We start from the raw sequence: 18,747 nt of genomic DNA on the forward strand, positions 1-18,747 counted from the left end.
AAACTACTCAAAAGTTTGTGTTGAAGAAGGGATTGTTATATATCAAAATGTCAAGTTAACCTTTAAAAAAAAAGTTTGGTGTGTTTGCTATACAGTCACCCTCTTGATTACATTCCTACATTTTTCCCATTCATACTCATTTTCAGATAATGATTTGAAGACCAGTCAAACATCAGACTCACCATCCCATTTTTGTTCCGCTCCATGGCCCAAGTTCACATATCTAAAGCCAGATGGCAGAGTTAAGCTTATTCCTGTAAATTAAACCACTGGACTTGTGAAATTACTTTATCCAAACAGAGTAAAAAGGCCTTTATTTTCTAGAACAACAGATGTGACATAATGAGACTATCCAAAAACTATCAATAAGCAGCACGAAGAGGAAAGAGAGAAGTTCTTATTTTTCATTGTTGAGAGTTTCATAGTACCATTCAGTGCCACAGAACAGTGTTAAAGAGTACAGTTTCTGTAACTTGTGCTATTTTCAGAATAATTACATTTGGAAATTGGATTGTTTCTTTGCATTCTATCTGCTAATGATTCATCTGTCTGCTTAAGAGATTTCAGTTCTTTCTGTGTGCAAATACACAACATTCTTTCATGAAATCTGTTTCCTAGTTAAATGGCCAAGCACAAAGAACTACAGGAGAGAGTTCACCTGGCTGTTAAGAGACTCGGTAGGTAAAAACTTTGAACTTCAGTAAGAAAAAACTTTGGCTGTCTACTGCTTGTTCTATAGAAAGTGACACCCAAAATACCTTCTATAATACAGACGTAAAATTCAAAACACTATGTATTTTAAAACTAGATATTAAGGTGAAAGAAGACCAGCTAGCATTGTGGTATGTTCAACCTTTAACACAATTTGGATGACATTCCTATTATAACATCTTAGCATCAAAATAAACCAAAAGCCAAATCAGAGTCCTAGAATCTGAGCCCAAAATGAACAGCTCTGCCATGTTCAGAGATTGTGGAAAATTGGTATGTAAGACTGAGAGGAAAAGAAATCTCCTCCAAAAATGGTACGTTAAAAACCTCAGAAGTTACTCTGTGGAAAGCTAAAATCAGCCTAGTAGCACCATGCCTTTTCTCATCCTGGATTCTGAGCAAGGCTCCTAAATGAGTTGCTGATGGCTGTAGTCTTCAGTGGCCATGAGAAACCCCCACCTAAGGTGAAACACACATAAACAATCTGCCTTTCCCTGGCAAATTCCCTCTGGAAGAGTATACCCTCCCGGCTGCATGTCCAGTTCTTCAGCTGGTTTGGTTGTAGGGTGTCACAAGGGCTGTGACAACCTGAATTGGCTGTGACTCCTTCTAGCGTTAAGAGGAGGTTCCAAGAGACTGTGGTAGCCCTTGGTGTTACCCCTTATCTCCCAACACACAGGGTGAAAGTCTCCTTTTTGAAGGAGCGGCAGGAAGACTAAAGCAGTCCTTTTAGCCCAGGGATACTTCTCCCAGCTAGGAGCTCAGTGTGTGAACATGGACAGTCAGCTGAATGTTCCTGCTCCAAAACAACAAACAAAAAAACCTAGAAGCCCAAGGTATCTCACAAAATGTACCTTTATTTATGCAGTGAAAAATAGCCCTGTACTGCCCACCCCCCACAGCACCAGGTATCTGTAGGAAACCCAGCACGTAGTTTGAAGCATAGACCTACTAGCTGGAAATATCAGTGAATGGTGAGGAGGCAGGGGATACAGACATGTTGATACTAACTACAGCGATAAGGCAACAGATTATCCAGGCCACCTGAATCCAGGTTTGTTAGTTTCAGTCACCCTCCCTTCTTCCCAAAGACCACATACTTATCATTTGAAGACTGAAGTAGTAATTTCATAAACTGAAAGTGAAGCAATTTTAGAGTAGCTGATTTTTTGACAGAATTGGTATCTTTGCTGCAGGTAAGTTTCAGATAATTTTCTTCACCAGGAGGCTTAGAAGGTGCTTGGTTCTGAAATGCTAGGAGAGTTCACGGCACAGCCGTTCATAAGGCTGTTACTGAAACTTGATTCCTTGAGCCAAAGGTAAATCCTTGCTGTAGTTGATTGTACTGGAAGAGAAACAAATATTTAGAGACCAGCCTTGATCACAGAGACAGATTATGCAGTCCATTTCCTATGTATAAGGCTTCTGATTTCTGTCACATACATACAAAAGACTTCTGTAAGCAGTTTGCCTATTTAAAGTTACAAACTGACTTTACTCCGGTTTTCAATATAGTAACCATGTATGGGGAAAGCCCACATTCCCCAGTATCCCTTCCTTGATAGATCAAAGAGGAAGTAAAGTAGTATTCTCTGTTTAATCTCTTACTAGGAGAATGTCCATACAGAAAAATTAAGGTGGGATTTCTCACGTTCATAAGGCTTTGCATGGAAACCAAAGTTAGCACGGGTAAAGGCTACGGAGGCCAGCAGAGAGTGGGAATGGTCAACCACTACAGGCTGTCAGGAGATTTATGGATAGATAACCAACACGTAGCTAAATCACCCACCACTGGCAATAGTGGCCCCCTCACCGTGGTTGTCACTTCATGTATTTCCTGACAAATTTCAGTAATTTAATTTTTAGCCGAGTTTAAAATCAGGCAAGAGTGGGAAAAAAACCAGATTCCCCCCCCCCCCCCTTTTGAGGAACAGTGAGTGAAGAAAGGTCTTTATCTAGACCCTTCAAATCATCTTCTACTAGGAAGGGAGATGTAAATTCTTGCATGAAGAAAAGGCAGTTACACTCATACATGGTTATCTCACATTTAGCGAAGATAACCTCCTGTAGTGAAAGATTTATACGTTTTGAACTATTGCAAGTTTATCTGTAATCGACATTTATTTGGAATTTAGAAAGTCTGTCTTACCAAGTAGACCGTCTCATATAAAGTTTCCATGAATCACTTCCAGATTCTCTTCCCCCACCAGTGTGCTTTTCACCACCTGTAGGAAAAAGGTTATAAATGAAAACTTGGAATTTTTTTGGAGCATGGGAATCTGGACTAACTCCAGGACATGAGACATTTTATAAAAATTCATGGGAAAAACTATTCCTTTGCCCTTGTTCTACATCTGAAATAAATTACCAGACCACCACCACATACAACTCACACAGCTAGCTCTCTCTCCTCATGCTTGATCCAAAAAATATCTGCCTCGAGTTGAAAGTCTCATCATGCTGGCACCAGGGGACCTTGTTTTAAAAGATATTTTAACATGAGACAAGAGTACAAGAATGTGCTGGTTCTTGTACTGTTTAAATGGTAAGGCGAATATTTCTTCTTCCCTCCCCCCACTGCCTTCAGTATATACAAAAAAGAGAAATAAAGGCAAAAATGTATTTGAAGACTTCTCACAAAAATACTTTATGCTGTAAACTTTAAATACACATGCAAACATATACAAAAATGCTCAAGACTGTTTTAATTAAACTCTTTTAAACAGTTTTCCACTCAGCCACATCTCTAAACACACTTATGAGTTACATTCCCTTGATGGGGGGGCAGGGAATGATACATGGAATATTTAAAAATCAAATACAGATATTTTCCAAAGCTGAAACCCAACTACCTCTAGTCAATTTCTGTTTTCTGCTAAAGCAGTATAATTCAAAATTAACTTCATTGATTTCTTCAGATTTAGTCATTTAAATGGACTGATTAAAACCTTGAAAAATAAGATGAGGAGACCTAAATTATACTAGTCTTACAGTGGTAATGCTTTATTCTCTTCCAGAGTAATTAGAAAAAAAAAAAAATCCCCCCAGCTTTAAAAAAAATGCAGCCTGAGGAATAATATCAAGTCTCTAGAGCTTTAAAAAAAATGAAGCCCGAGGAATAATATCAAGTCTCTAGACCTGATGCTAGAGGATTCCATCATTTAAAGGATAAAGAAAGAAAGCATAAGTAACATACCAAAAGCACCTCCAATCTCAGCCCCACTGGTTGGGATGTTGACATTCACAATGCCACAGTCAGATCCCTTTGGCCTACAAACAAAGATAAGACATAATTACCCCTCAGGATCAGGAAAGGCTCCTTCCCTAAAACAAGGGCTATAAAATGCTCAACTAGCATTGTGCATAGGTTGACAAGAGACATGAAAGACTGATCTTATGTTTCAGGAAGGTAGAAAAATAATTTAAATTATACCCAAGCCAGCGGAAAATCCTTCCCAAATCCTTGGTAAAGATACTGCTGGAGAGACCTTGTTTTACTTCATTATTCCAGGCAAAAACCTCCTCTTCCTCCTAAAAGGAGGATGTGTCAAAGGTTAAATCGTGACCATTCAAAGTAAAGCAGTTACAAAGCAGTACTGTGAGAAAAAACCCAACATAGCACAGCCATAAGGCAAATATACTGAATGCCACTTGGCAAACACACGTGCATCAAGTTGGGGACAGGATACCTCCACCACTGCCCAAAACACACAACCTGCTTTTGAGCAGGTTGACATAAACAATAAAAATCTATTCCTGTACAGACTCTCATCTTAACTCCAGTTCTCTTCACAGAAAATGCACGTAGTTACACAGTGAGGTAAGCTATTACAGTGGATATCCCACAGTGCAGAACAACAGTTACCACTTGAAGTGCTGCGACAATTACATGAACACGACATAACATCTGAAATCTCTCTCCTGACTCTTCTGTTAGCATCCTTGACACCTAATTCCCCATTGTTATTTTACCTTAAATTTCAGCACATACAGTATGGGGGCAAATGTCTCAGTATGGACAATGGGTGCATTATGAGGAAGGCCAGTCACAATGGTTGGTTCAACATAGTTTCCAGGGCGATTTATAACCTTCAAAACACATAAAAGAAGAAACAACTGAGTAAGTTCAAACCAGCATCCTGCTTAGTACTAGTGTAGGAAGGGAATCCTTCATAGTCTGATTACTATAGTTGTGCCTAGCAATCAGAAATAGAAGGTCAGCTCATCTGAGTAGGTAACTTAGATTTTACTTGTTTAAGTATTTAAAATACAGAAGCATAACTTAGTCTACTAAGGAGGTAATCAAATCTTAAAGTCCAGCAGCTGACAAAAACCACTTCCCTTCTCTTACTTGTAAGCTGATCAGAACTTTAAAGGTATTAGGAATAAAGAAGGTGCCAGTGAAAGACAAGAATTCCCAGAACGTTAAGTCCATGAGAATTAAACATCCCATATGATGAAGATGTGCAAGTGGCTCTCTTGAATCTTCAGTATTTCCTGAAGTTTGATATTGTGCATCCAGGGACAAAACAGCAATTTTTCTTTGTTAAGTGTTTGATATTCACCATGTATACTGCTGTTTGTATTTTCACCATCACCTGCAACTAGGGAGTAGTGCAAGGAACAGCCAAAAGCTCTCAGCCATTTCTTGGAGGAGAAGGTAGCTTCCAAGTAGACCCATCTTTACCCTAAAGACAGGACTGCAATTCAAACATTCTCAGACTGACTAACTTAACATCCTGTAATGGCTGACAGGACAAACTGAGGTACAATCTTGGCCTAAGCCACCATGTTACTGTATTTTTTTTCCTAGAGCACTAAATGTAGCAGGGAGAATAAAAGTAAGTCACCTTTCCACCATAGACCACAGAGCCACCCTGTTGTTTTGCTTGTTCTACTGCATCAAGGAACATTTTCACTGCTTCTTTGGTATGAAGAGGCCCATACAGAGTGTCAGCTAAAAACAAAAGATCCAAAGACATACTTTCAGCAAAACTGTACATATTTGTAAATATTCTTATCATGACATTTTGGGAGTAATTATTTAATCTGTCTAAAATGAGCAGTATTAGCTGGATCCTTCATCTTCCTTTCAGAGTTTGTATTCTAAATGAAACCAGCTATCCCCGCTCCCTGGTAAACTGCTAAAATTAGATAGCTTTGATCTATAATCTGTCTGGAATTTAAACAGAAAGAAACAGAAACTTGTCTCCTAAACCCACGAGCTGGAAATAGCTACTTACAATCCCACGGATCACCAATGCGGACCTGGGCATAGGCCTTAGCAAGCTTTGCCACCACCTCGTCATGGATGCTTTCATGGAGGAACTAAACAAAATGTAGTAAGAAGGTTGTAAGACAGCTCAGCCTATGTGACTATAAGTACTACTGCACTTTGAAGAGGGCTGAATGAAGTGGGGAGATAGTGTTGCTCATACTCAGCAAATACCAAAGTTAAAAATAAACACATGAGCAAGGCCTCGAAACAGCACCAACACCATGAAATGAAGATTTAAAATCTTCACCATAAAGATTTAAAAGAAGCAAAGAAACAAAAACCTGTTTTAATTTTACCCCATCTCAGATCAATGGTATCAATGTGTTCTGTAAATTCTCCAGTTAAGTGTTTTAGGACAAATACTCAAGTGATTTTTATTGCTATAATTTGAGGAATCTCACTGCCCTTCCTATACACCCGAAGTTAATCCGCATCAATTTTGACAAATATTTACACAATCAACCCAACTCTGAAAAGAGTATACAGACACAGGCTGACATTATAACACCTTTAAACTTGTTGAAAATAATTGGTTAAAAATTAATAATAAAGTAAGCAACACACACATCCTTGCTTTGCTGAAATCTAAACCCTGCACCAAAATTTGTAGCAGGCACAAGCAAAGAAGCTCTGGCAATGAAGACAGAGAAATACAGGAAGTATGGGAAGTTTTATTTTCCTGAGTTTTCGCACCAGGTACATTTAGAAACACATACAAAGAAACTCTTTAGAGCTAGAATTATAGTGGAATGACAAACTACCATCTTATTTTCCCACCAAACTGATTTTGACAAAGTAAAAATGTGTTTCAAAGATTGTTTGTTGCTCTCCATAATATTAGGAATTGTTAGGCATTTACTGAGCTAACCTGGAATTAAGTTTAAACTCAGAGCTACCCAAACCATGCAATACACATTTACTCACCAGCCTTCTAGCAGTTGTGCACCTCTGACCCGCTGTTCCCACAGCGGCAAATAGAGCAGATGGGATGACTAGGTTCAGATCTGCATCTTCAAATACTTAACAAAAATTAAAACATCAGCATGTTACTGGAGTTAACAGGCAGTTCGCAAGACTTAAGACACTAAACAATATAATAAACTGACAGGTTGATCAACAAGCATTAGGAATAGTCACACTAGTGTAGCACAATATGATATACAGAAACACCTCAAAATTCCTATTACTTTTACACCTGGAATGAGACACACACAATTGGGCATGAACGTAGGTCTGAACTACTGAAGAGAGCCTTTTGCAATAAAGTTTGCAGAGAACTTCAGCTTAATTTTAATTCAAGAAACTACAAGCAATTTCTTGCCATTTCTTCACCTTGTCCTTCTCTCACTGAGCAGTCTAGCAGCATAAAGAAACAATGGTAAAGTGCATCCAGATGGCATGCAAAAAAACCCAGCTAAAAGACACAAGTATACAATAATGTAAAATATAAATGAGATGAACAAATTCATCTGGCTAGAAGACATTGGGATGTTTAAAGCAAAGCTAGTATGCATAAGCCTCAAAGGATCCCAAAAATATCACTCAGCTTAACCAGTCCCCCAGAATTCTCTAACTATCCAAAATTATTATTAAATTTGGGACAAAGTCCAATCAAACAATGTTTATGCCATCATTCAAAGCCAATTCCAGAAAAAGCAGGGCTTTCATATGAAAAAGGAAACAATTTTCTAAGTATAAAGCAAGTTTATGCTACTGGCTGCAAAGCAGCACAGGAAAAAAGACCTGCTCAAATGTGACTTTCAAAAGAGCTTAATATTCTAAATAGGCAATTACATTTGTTCAGAGTATGAAAAAGGTGAAATGGAAGGCTACAACGTAACGGGACAGCAATTTAGGTATTTATCTTGCTTATATTTTCTTTCTGCCACATTGCTCAGCTTCACGGTATTTAAGTTATGCTTATCTGGGAATTAGATCATGCCCTAACCTACTTAAACCTGTAAAATGTGCTACTGAAATAAATACCTGCATGCTTTGCTTTCAAGTATCATTAAGTGTCTTAGACTTTATATATATGTACTTATATTTTAAAACGCTAAAAATGTGGTGTTCATGAGATTAGAACTATCCTAAAATCAAATTTATTTAGCATTGTCCACATCCCATTACTGAAGCTTACTGCTTCTCTCATTCCCTTCTTCACTTCAATGGTGAATGCATATAAGAGCTTGAACTTTCATTTTTTTATCTTAAAACACTACCCCTCCACAATACTGAAGACAGAAAAAACCCAACATTCTACTACATACTTTTTAAACCCACAGTGTGGAAAAAGAAAAAAAAGGGACAATTTGCTACAAACATTTGTATACTAACTTCCAAATATCATCTATAGGACTAAATTTCTACAGTGCATATTACCAATAATTGCATTGTTTCCTCCCAGTTCCAGCAGGCTTCGACCTAATAAAAACACACAAAACAACTTATGTCATGCGCACATGGATCCACTTCACCTCATTCAGTGAGGTCACCTCTAACTAGAGCTAAATTTCATTAAACATATTTTTCTGGATAGACAAAACATTTTAGGCATCACAGTCAACTAAACACTCTAGCCAAAGCAGAAAATTACACCAAATACTACATCTATCACATATTGTGAAGAAAGATACCTGGAGAGCAGTTATGCCAGTAAGAAGCTTAAAAAAAAAAGGCAAAAACAGCACTGGAAAGGAAAAGATGAAAACAGAAAAAGTTGCAGCATAAATAGTATGATGTAGACAAAGTAAAGGAGGAGGTGCTACAGAGATCAAAGTGCACACATAAAATTTAACTAGGCTTATTTATTTCTCTGGCAACTGTTTCATCTCAAATCTGAGAGAAAGAATCACCATCTACTTCTGGGTGAACATTTGCAATCTGTTCTGATTTTTTTTTTTTTTTTTTTTTTACACTCCTATGAACTTCAAATGTATAAAATGAGAAAATCCTGTTCACAAAGTTTTCTGTTTAAAACTAAAAAGCTAGAATCCAGCAGCCGTGCATGGACTCATGCCTGTACACTTTTAAATATTTGCAACAAAAACAGCACCGCAAAAATCGTAACTTTTCTCCTGTATTTATAAGGAGTAAAAGGCAAGTGGGCATTTCTCCATGGACACATTGCCAAAAGACCATATGCCCTGGCTGTTCATCTTGACAATCGCCATACAATTATATTCACGGACCCTTCCCCGCCCTGAATTAACTGTAGGACCATTGATTTGTGGATATCCTGGAAAAAACGCTGAGTTGTGACAGAACTAACTGAAAAATGCAGTATCTAGCTCTAAGCACTTTCAACATCCTACTTCCACCAAGTTAAAAAACAAAAAGGTAACACAAGAAGTAAGTGAAACAAGCTGTTATTTTAAAATCCTGTGGCGCTCCCCTGCCTTTCCCAACCATGGAAAGAAATGGAAGAGACCCCACACACTCACCAAATCTCTCCTGAACCATAAGCGCTACTTGCTTGCCCACTTTCGTGCTGCCAGTGAAGGACAACAGGTCCATTCTCTCATCTCTCGCCATTGCTGTCCTGCACAACAGGAGACATACCATGATGTTCAACGGAAGAGCAGACAGCTGGAAAAGCTGCCTGCACCTTCCACATAAACAAACTTCAACCAGGGAGATTTTTTAAAGTCAGAGCCACTTCTTTGAAAACATTAGGTAAGTGACTGAGCAGATGGCAGCAGAGCTTCTTCTTAGTCACAAAAGAGGAACAAGGCTGTTTCCCTCCCCCTTTTCAGACCATCAGAGCATCACCTGTACTAATTTTGAAATTCAATCTGAAGTACATAGAGAGATCACCTCCAATTGTTATGTTCCCTAAGAAAATATGCACACCTATGACTTTTTTTAATGCTTACCATCTGTTTTGTCTTCTCTTGAAATGCTCAAACGATACATCTGAATACACATTTGTACTGGGAATTTTCATATTGTAATAATCAAACAAAACAATTTGATTTGTACAGCTTCCAAGCACAGGTATGCATCTATGAGCAAGTGTGAAGTCCTGTGTGAGCATGGAAAATGGAGAAGTATTCTCTTCCACAAGTGGTCCAAAAGGCCAATGGGCTAGAAATTGAAAACTCTTAAGAACACGATGAGTGGAATTTAATGTTAGCTGTATTCTTTGGCGGTAAGCATATGCAGAAGTAGAATACATTAGTCATGCCTCTTCACTAAATATCTGATAAGTTATTTGTTAGCAGCTGATCTCACAACAGCAAGTAGAAATACGTATTATGTTTACAGCAGGGCCAGAGTTTCAGATCAGTTGATAAAAATGATGGCAAAAGGTACATGCATGTACTGGGAACTCCTGGAGATCAGAATAACTTTACGAAGAGTACCTCTAAGAATATTCTTTACCCTCCATACATCTTCACAAAACACAAGAAATGTTACCTACCCAATGTCTGCTCCACCACAAACCAGAGAACAGATTGCGCCAGGCACTTTGTTATCTTCCAAGACTTTGGCAATTATCCTAGAATCAAAGGTGTAAAAATTTCAGAGATTTCTGACAGGTGCATATAATAGGGAATGAACCATTAAAACTCTCTGACCATGCACATGAAGAAGCTACAGATTTTTAAAAAGCAGAAGTCTTGCAGTTAACTGACTTAGTTTGTACAATACATAACACACTTCTCTCATCAAGGACTTTGGTGTTACAATCATAGCTCCCACAGAAGACTCTAAAATATATTAATTATGTGTCCACACAACTGGCACAGACAAGTATTAGATCAGTGTGTAAAAACCTTGGCCATACAGTCTTTCACCATTAGGAAGAGACATTTATATAACTTCATGGAGCTACATAAAATACTCACAAGTAGTTTGGGGCCATTGTTCGCAGGAGTTAGTATTAAAGCTACAAGACTTACTAATTAGTTATTTTAAAGGTGTCTATTTATATTTAGCATTTTAAAATAAATGTTATTTGTAGCACATAATAGATAAGTATTTAAAATGCTAATATAGTAAGCAAAGTAACAATAAACCTAGCGTAAGTATCACTACGACATTTATTTTTTGGAGTTGTTCTTTTTATCAAGAATGAGTTTTGAACCCTGGAAACGCATGCTAAGGTGTTACTAGGTTTGGAAAATAAAGATTGTGTGAAGGCATCTTCAGGATATAGGTCTACACAGCCAGCCACAAGAATCTGCCAAGACACTGGGCGCTGATGTTGGGCTGAGACTCCCAAAAAAAGGGATGATTCTGAAACATGAGTGTGTGATTGAGGGAAGCTGAATTTCATGAGCAATTCATCTTCTACAAGGAAGCAAACCACATGGTTTGCTTCAGCAGAAGCACAGCCCTGGTCCCAGAAAAAACTGGCCAACAGTATAGGTAACATCCCATATATACTGTTACTTCTTAGGTAACAAGGGGAAAGCAGTTCTTCTGACCACTAAGCACTACCTCAAACAGAAAAGAAGTTGTTTAAAAAGCAAAAGAGAAAGCAAAGAAACCAGAACTCACTTTGTAACAGCAACACTGATGAGGGATGTTGTAGGAGCACCCTTCCTAAAAAGAAAAAAAAAAAAAAAAAAAAGACATTATTTTCTTTTCAGTTCTTCAAGAATAAGAGATAATTCAAATATGCAATTTTTATGGTATCTGAAATACAGCACACTTTGGTTAGGCTGGTTTTCAGATGCGTGTTAAGACAGGAACTCAAGCGTTTCTTTCCACAGCTCAGCATTCAGAGCTTCTACTGAAATTCACATGAACAAGGACTATGCCAGACATTAGAGTGAAGCAGGTAGATGAAAGTGAAGCAGGAGCTAGGAGAGGAAGTAAAGCTACTTATTTAGATTCTTAATTTTAGCTGTACCAATTCTGAAAATATTAACTATTCGCTACCACTGCTGAAAGACCTCAAGCTGGGTTCTTTATTAACAGGCCATTTGGCTAAGTCCTGGACAGGCCTGATTCTCAATACCTCATAAAAGAGGTTACCACAAAATAAAACAAAGCTCTTTGACTACAAGTGAACCTAAAAATAAATAGAAATTAAGCCTACATGAGATAGAATCAAATATACAGAAACACCAGATATTTGATAACAATTTCATGCCTGAGATAATAGCTCTCTAATTTTAAAATACTGTTAGCACGTTGGAGAGCTATATCTTACCAGAGGCAAGCGTTTCCACAGATCATCGCAATTGCACTGTTCCACCCATAAACCGCTACGGGGAAGTTAAAGGCCGTGATGATTCCTACTAACCCAACAGGATTCCACTGCTCTATAAGGGCATGGCCAGGTCCTGAAAGCAAAGACACAATGTAACGCAATTTGCATCCATTTAATGTTTTTTTTTTTTAAAAAGGAAAGCATGTGAGCAAGGGGCCTAGTATCACCCCTCCGTCCGTGAGAGCATTAGCTTGTGGAGAGCTGTATTATATGTGCTCTGCAGCTTACTGGAACAAGGTTAGCCAGATTGTGGAAAAACCTAATAACATGACAACATGAAGTTTTACTATTTTAACTATTCAGTTAACAGAATGGTGATTGTTTGCTAATCACTGACAAAAAGATCTCTCATTTCTCAGTACACTGCTGAACGTTTTACATACTTTCCTCTAGCACCTTCATTGACAAAGAAATCGAAGAGAATCTAATGCTTCGAAGAGTGGAGAGAAAATCTGTTGCCTCTCTTGTTATACGCCACAGGCTAGATACTTCACTAGATGGTGCTACTGCCTATGAGCACATCTATTCCTAGACAACATGCTCCCTAAATAACGCACAGTACAGAGATTTTGCTGCACTACATCACTGTACATTTAAGACACATCTCCATCTCTTCATTTGTACCAAAAAAAAAAAAAAAAATCAAAAATCAACATACATACACACATACTTACTTTCTGAAGGCAAAATAGGTCCACCAATCATTCGGGACAAACCAACGGCATAGTCGCAGACATCAACATACTCCTGCACCTCCCCAACACCCTCAACAAAAATCTTTCCCATTTCCAAAGAGACCTGAAAAAATTAAAAGCAAGACAAAATTATTTAAAAAAAAAATCCCTTGCATCCCCAATACATTTTGCCTCCCACTAAATGTCAGGTATATCTGTACACCAAGTAAGATTTAATACACATTTTTTTCATTAGAAGAGATTCAGCTCTTCCTGAGTTATTCACAGCTTGAAGAAAGAACACAATAGACAACTAGACAGGAGTCACATTCCCATACAATAGGAGGAAATTAGAAGAGGAAGTTAATGAACAGAGGAAATCAAAAATAATCTACTGAAAGGAGTATCCAACAGTAATGAGGTTCATAGGTTTAGATCAACGAAACACTGAGTTTCCATCAGGATGTTTGCATACATTGTGGACCAGGTGAGGAATAAATTGGAAAAGAGGGATTGCTCTGCTCCAGCAAAAAGAAATGGTCATTTACATTTTTCATAAGCAAACTACTCATTTTACAATATCTCAAACTGAGTTTGAGCGATTCCATTTTCAGACACTGCTGAAAATGTCTACATATCTTTAGTATTTTAGTAACCTGGGATGTTTAGGATCAATTTTTTTTTTTTTAGCTGAAGACAATCCTAAACTATGTCCTTCTGTTAAAAGCATGTTAGATTATCAATATAGCATATAGATTATCAAAGAGAATAACCTGGTATTTGAAGACATTTTCCTCCAAAAGTGAGAAAATTCACTAACTTAAGAACTGAGAAGTCACCCACTTACCCCCACTTAATTTTACAGTCATGGTCCAATATCTAGGCATGACTTTCATGCAGATATCACTTCACTGTCATGATTGTACTTTGAAAAAGCTGTTAAGTGAGGAATCAGGTTTGAAGGATTGCCACAAGACTTTACTCCCCATGCAAAGGTTAAAATAAAGGTGCCTAAATGTATTTCTATGATACTTCTGGTTATCTTGAGACAGAAGGAATAGCCTCTATCTATGACCAGAAATGGAGGGGCATCAGGCATATTTACTAAGAAACACAGCAGAGAGTCCGTAAGTGCAGTAGAGATGCATCTGGATACTTGACAAGGACATTGTGAGGCGAGGCTGGAAATTTCCAATGGCATATGAAAAGGTGAGTTGCCGTACTGCTCCCTTTTCCATATCCTAAAGCCAGGAATAATCTTAAAACCTGGATACCTACTGCACAGCTGTCGCCCTGAAGTTCACCCCCTATCCTGGAAGAGCTGAACAGACCTATTATCTGTTTGGGAAAATCAGAAAAATGCTCTGGCAATAAGCAGTAAGTTTTGTCCAAGGAACACACAGCTAACTTCTGTCTGTCCACACTCACCAGGGAAGTTGTACTGTTTTTGAATACAGAAGTACGTTAGCACTCTAATTCCACCACAGAAAGTCTGCTGAAGAGACAACATCAAGGGAAACAGCAGAACAAAGTTTTGTAGGTTAACAATATGGGCTTGACTACACATGGAGTCATTCACTGACAGCTGTTTCTGAATAGCAGCATATATAGGCAAGCCCTGTAAAAGGAAAGCGGCCAGTTCCCCATTTGTCTCCTTTTCTTCCCTAGCAAGTGTTTTAAAGGAGCAGTTCTTCAACCTTTATGTCCTGCACAGCACTGCAAGAAGATCTCATTACGACCATCTCACCTTCTGAAGCCTTATACCTCCACACGCTAGTTTGCAAAATCCTGCCCATCACCAGAAAGAGCTCAAGGTTAAAAGCTCTGTATCAGAGGAAGGTCTTTTTCAGGACACTTTTAGTATCAGACAGTGCCCTATCTGACAGGCAAGTGGGAAAACAGCAGGGCAACAGTTGTAACACTCCTCCTGGCCAGAGTACAGGCTCAGAATGAATTATGCTTTCTTTTCCTATTACATATTTTCATTTTCAGTGTAGGATGCCAGAATGCAATCTTACATATTTATTTTTTTTCTTGTCCTTTTTTTTTTTAAATTAAAATTTCTTCAGGCAAGCTAACAGAACTAACAGCATTTTAACAATTATTAAGGTTAGTATTGCAGAGTGGTACATTAAAAACTGAGAAAAATAGTTTTGACACCCCCCCGCCAAAGTTAAGCTGCTTCTTAGAACACCTTACCAAGCTTCCTAGAACTTTGATTTTTTGTCTCAGGGCATCACCAATCTGTCGCACTATTTCTCCACGCTTAGGTGCAGGGATCTAGTCAAAACAAAAGAAAACAGAAGAATCTATTTGAGATTGAACAGCTGTGACTTCTGCTGCATATATACTGCTAGTTTTCTACCCCTGCAGTAAGAAATCACTGATTGCCGTGCTTTTTTCCCTGTTTTCCCAAGACATTGTTACTCGTTCATTTTTATCATATACGCTGCTTTACAAGAAACTGTTTCCTGCCTCACAGAGGCTGGTAACACTGCACACATTTATGTCTGTTCAAAACTTCAGTTCCACTGAATATTGCCAGAGGCATTCAGATTATTAGTTACTTCTCTTCAGCTACACCACCCACAATGCCCCCAAACAATCAGCTGCACCTCAGGAAACAAGCATTTTTTATAAAAGCACACTTAGCGGCTTCTGAGCTTTTGAAGTATACTTAACATCACATTTTCAAACGTTTTTTTCAGTCTGACAATGGCTGCTGACATTTATTTTGTTAGCAGATGCTGAGATACACAGAAGCCTCATTCATGGAAAAATTAAACCCATATACCAAGTATTAATAGACTTTTTTTTTTAATGTGGTATCAGTATGTTAGATAATAATCAATAGCCAGGATCAATAATAAACCATATCTATGCAACAGGATTTAGAGGATTAGAAACTGCTGATGAACAGCAGTTCTCTGGAAAGAGAGGAGTGATGAATACATAAACCATGCAAATAAATCTCTTTACAGGCAAAATCTTTCAGATAAGCTCATTACAAACAACAAAATTCGCAAACTAAAACCAAACAGCTTTGAGGCGAGGCTTTAAAGCATTTGATCTGTTGATTCTTTGTTATCTGTTGGATGGCTTTGAGATTATTTCCAAACACATTAGGAGCTGGTATGCACTCACCACCATTATATTCACAAACTGTAAGAAAAGAACACGTACTAACATCCTGAGGAAGCTGAGGAAGCTGTTGTGTTTGTCCTAAACTTTGTTCTCTTCAGGCAAGGCAAACTACTTTGCTGGATAAAATACAAAATGCCCAATATCTTACGAAATTCAGGTTTCAGCCTGTATCAAGGAAATGGCAGGTAGCTATAAAAACCAAGCCTGGCATGGCCAGCAAGAGAATGGAAGCTGGCTGGATGTAGCTTGTACAGGTGCACTGAGAATAACACCTTGCTAAGGAAAAATAGCTTACCTATTGTCTGACACAGCAATGTAACACTGAAGTTTTGGAATAACCTGGTTCTTTTGTGAAATACCAGGACAGCTGGTGAACAAAAAAAGCACACTCGAAAGTCTTCCTCATCCCACGAGAACAAGATTATCACCACAAGTTAGATACCCAAATATTCTTGTGGGAGAAAGCATGCAGCAACACGAAGTTAAACACACCCACAGGGATAATTTGCTTGCTACAAGGTTTCTGAACTTCAGCAGAGCTGTTGGCAATGGCTTACAGGCACAAACCTGGGTAAATTTGTCAGGCCTTTCAAAACAAACATTTTCCACAAGTCAATGTCCTCATCTTTGCACCTCAATGGTAATGTGCACAAGTTGTCTGGGTTTGTTTCTTGAGGTCCTCATTGCAGATTTTTACTTTAATGCAACATACACAATATGAACATGTTTTTACACCTCCACCTGACAGGGCAATTTAACGGCCTTTACCTGACAGAGATATGTTATAAAAGAGAAGTCCCTGTTAACTTACATCAGCCCAGACCTTCCATGCCTCTTTAGCCTTCTTTACGGTTTCTTCATAATCCTCCAAACTAGCCTACACGAAGAAGCATGTCAAAGTTAGGAAAACCAAAACCCCCCAAAAACACCACAGAAAAGCTTCTGCATCCAACTCAAGACATTTCTAGTGGATAGTACTGCACTACAGAATACTACTTTCACAGGAAGTCTGCCATAGTTTCGTCCCAATATGGCACGTTGAGTTGCTTGAAGTTACTGTTGAGGAAAAGCATATGTGCTGCCTAAACAAGAAAAAACGCAAGCAGAAATTTTCCTTCAGATGACAAAGGATGTTCCATAAAGAATAGCTGTAAGGGGGGCATTCATCATATATTCACATATCTTCTATCATCTTAGTACTACTACTATTAACAATATTAAACAAAGGCTGTGAGGGCTTTCATACTCCAGCAGCCTTACTGGACATCAAGGGCTAATCAAATCCTAATATACAAAAGGAGTAGCTTAGTACCATAGCACTATTCTCACACTAAAAAATTCCACAAGTTTACCATGTGAACACCATGTTGCTCTCCATACCCCCTCCTGGCCACTCAGCTCCACTGAATAGCCACAATCCACCCCTATTCTGCAACTCCCTCTAGAAACAAACGAAAACAGGCAGGAGAGGCCCTCACTCTTCCCAATAATACTTGCAAGCGGGGGGGAGGAAAGGGGGGAAAGGTGAAGAGCCTGTTTTTCTTCCCAGAAAAGCCACAGGCTTATTTCCAGCAGACGGCCCGAGCTGTGATGAGCTCCACCAACCGCCACTGGATTCAGCATCCCCCAGACCCCCGCCGTCACCCACCTCGGCGGGTTCCCGCCCTTCGCGAACCTGGTCGAGAGGAGGTGCAGCTCGCAGACCAACGCCCAAACACCCCTCACGCCGGCCACGGGGGCTAGACAGCTCCTCCCTTCCCAGCAGCCGCTAGGTCCCTGCCCCCGAGTTTCCCGGGTCGGGCCGGGCCGAGGCGCGCTTACCTGCCGGACGCTGGCTATGGGCTCGTTGTTGGCGGGGCAGTACGTCGTCACTACCTAGAGCAGGGCGGGGGGGGGGGGGGGGGGAGATGAGCAGCGGGGCCGCACTCGCCCTTTTAGCTAACGGCGGGGGCGCAACGCCCAGGGAGCCGCCGAGGCCCAGCGGCGACGCGGCACCGCCCGGCGCCCCCCCCCGGCACCCCCCTACCCCCACCCCCCGGCCCCGCTCCCGCGGGCCCGCTCCCCCCCGCAGGCCGCGACGCCGCCCGCACCTGGCCGCCGCCGCCCCAGCGCCCGTTGTACACGCCCGGGTTCTCCTCCTGCAGGCCCAGCTCCCGCAGCCAGGCGTAGCGCGGCTGGCTGACCAGCAGGGTAGACATGGCGGCCGCCGAGGCCCCGGCCCGCAGCGGCAGCAGCAAGGCGGCAGCGCGGCGCAGGCCCAGCATCGCCGGCGGCCGCCCGGGGTCGGGTGGGGCGGGGCGGGGCGGGGCGGGGGGCACGCGGCAATGGCCGCCGCGCCCCGCCCCCGCCCCGCCTCCCCGCCGCCGGCGCCGATTGGTGGGGGCACGGCGGCGCCCCCTCCCGCCGGGCCCCGCCCCCGCCTGCCTGCCCCCTGCCAGCCCCTCGCTTTCCGGCTCCGGGCCCCGCCCCCCCGTCTGCCTGCCTGCCTGCCTGCCTGCCTGCCTGCCTGCCTGGCCCCTGCCCGGCCCCTGCCCGCTGGCTCCTTTCCTGCCTGCCCCCTGCGTGCCCGCCCTGGGTCGAGGCAAACAGAGTAGAGCCCAGCCCACGCAGAGTCCCAGATCGTCCCCCGCGCCAGGTTCCCCTCAAGGGCGCGCACGCACCGCGGAGTGCGGGGGCAGCGGAGTCCCCCACTCGAGTGTTTCTAATTGCGGGGGGAA

At 40.8% G+C, this 18,747-nt stretch overlaps 1 protein-coding gene across 2 annotated transcripts; it reads right to left on the minus strand.

The window, feature by feature from the left end:
- Nucleotides 1-1,550: 1,550 nt before the first annotated feature.
- Nucleotides 1,551-18,261, minus strand: ALDH7A1 (aldehyde dehydrogenase 7 family member A1). 2 transcript variants are annotated; one of them, XM_050913028.1, is made up of 18 exons: nucleotides 18,121-18,260; nucleotides 17,852-17,905; nucleotides 16,842-16,907; nucleotides 15,086-15,166; nucleotides 12,887-13,010; nucleotides 12,153-12,285; nucleotides 11,495-11,539; nucleotides 10,413-10,490; nucleotides 9,433-9,530; nucleotides 8,372-8,413; nucleotides 6,914-7,008; nucleotides 5,955-6,039; nucleotides 5,562-5,668; nucleotides 4,684-4,800; nucleotides 4,145-4,242; nucleotides 3,908-3,981; nucleotides 2,861-2,936; nucleotides 1,551-2,056 (listed from the first exon to the last, which is right to left on the minus strand). In XM_050913028.1, exons 1-18 carry the CDS (start codon nucleotides 18,226-18,228, stop codon nucleotides 2,002-2,004), a joined length of 1,536 nt encoding a protein of 511 aa, XP_050768985.1. In that variant the 5' UTR covers nucleotides 18,229-18,260; the 3' UTR covers nucleotides 1,551-2,001. The 2 variants fall into 2 exon arrangements, with proteins under 2 accessions (XP_050768985.1, XP_050768986.1); XM_050913029.1 differs by lacking the exons at nucleotides 5,562-5,668; nucleotides 5,955-6,039 and having other exon boundaries at nucleotides 18,121-18,261.
- Nucleotides 18,262-18,747: the final 486 nt, after the last annotated feature.

Source organism: Gymnogyps californianus, chromosome Z, assembly GCF_018139145.2.
Source record: "Gymnogyps californianus isolate 813 chromosome Z, ASM1813914v2, whole genome shotgun sequence".
Classification (NCBI taxonomy): domain Eukaryota; kingdom Metazoa; phylum Chordata; class Aves; order Accipitriformes; family Cathartidae; genus Gymnogyps; species Gymnogyps californianus.

What these genes read in the sequence shown, in the direction of transcription:
- ALDH7A1 (XM_050913028.1), bottom strand. Translation starts at nt 18,228, where the DNA reads ATGTCTACCCTGCTGGTCAGCCAGCCGCGCTACGCCTGGCTGCGGGAG. An exon ending in GCTGGGGCGGCGGCGGCCAG is followed by an intron (nt 17,906 to 18,120) that starts GTGCGGGCGGCG and finishes GCCCTGCTCTAG; the next exon opens with GTAGTGACGACGTACTGCCC. An exon ending in AGGAAACAATGCAATTATTG is followed by an intron (nt 7,009 to 8,371) that starts GTAATATGCACT and finishes ATTTTTGTTAAG; the next exon opens with TATTTGAAGATGCAGATCTG.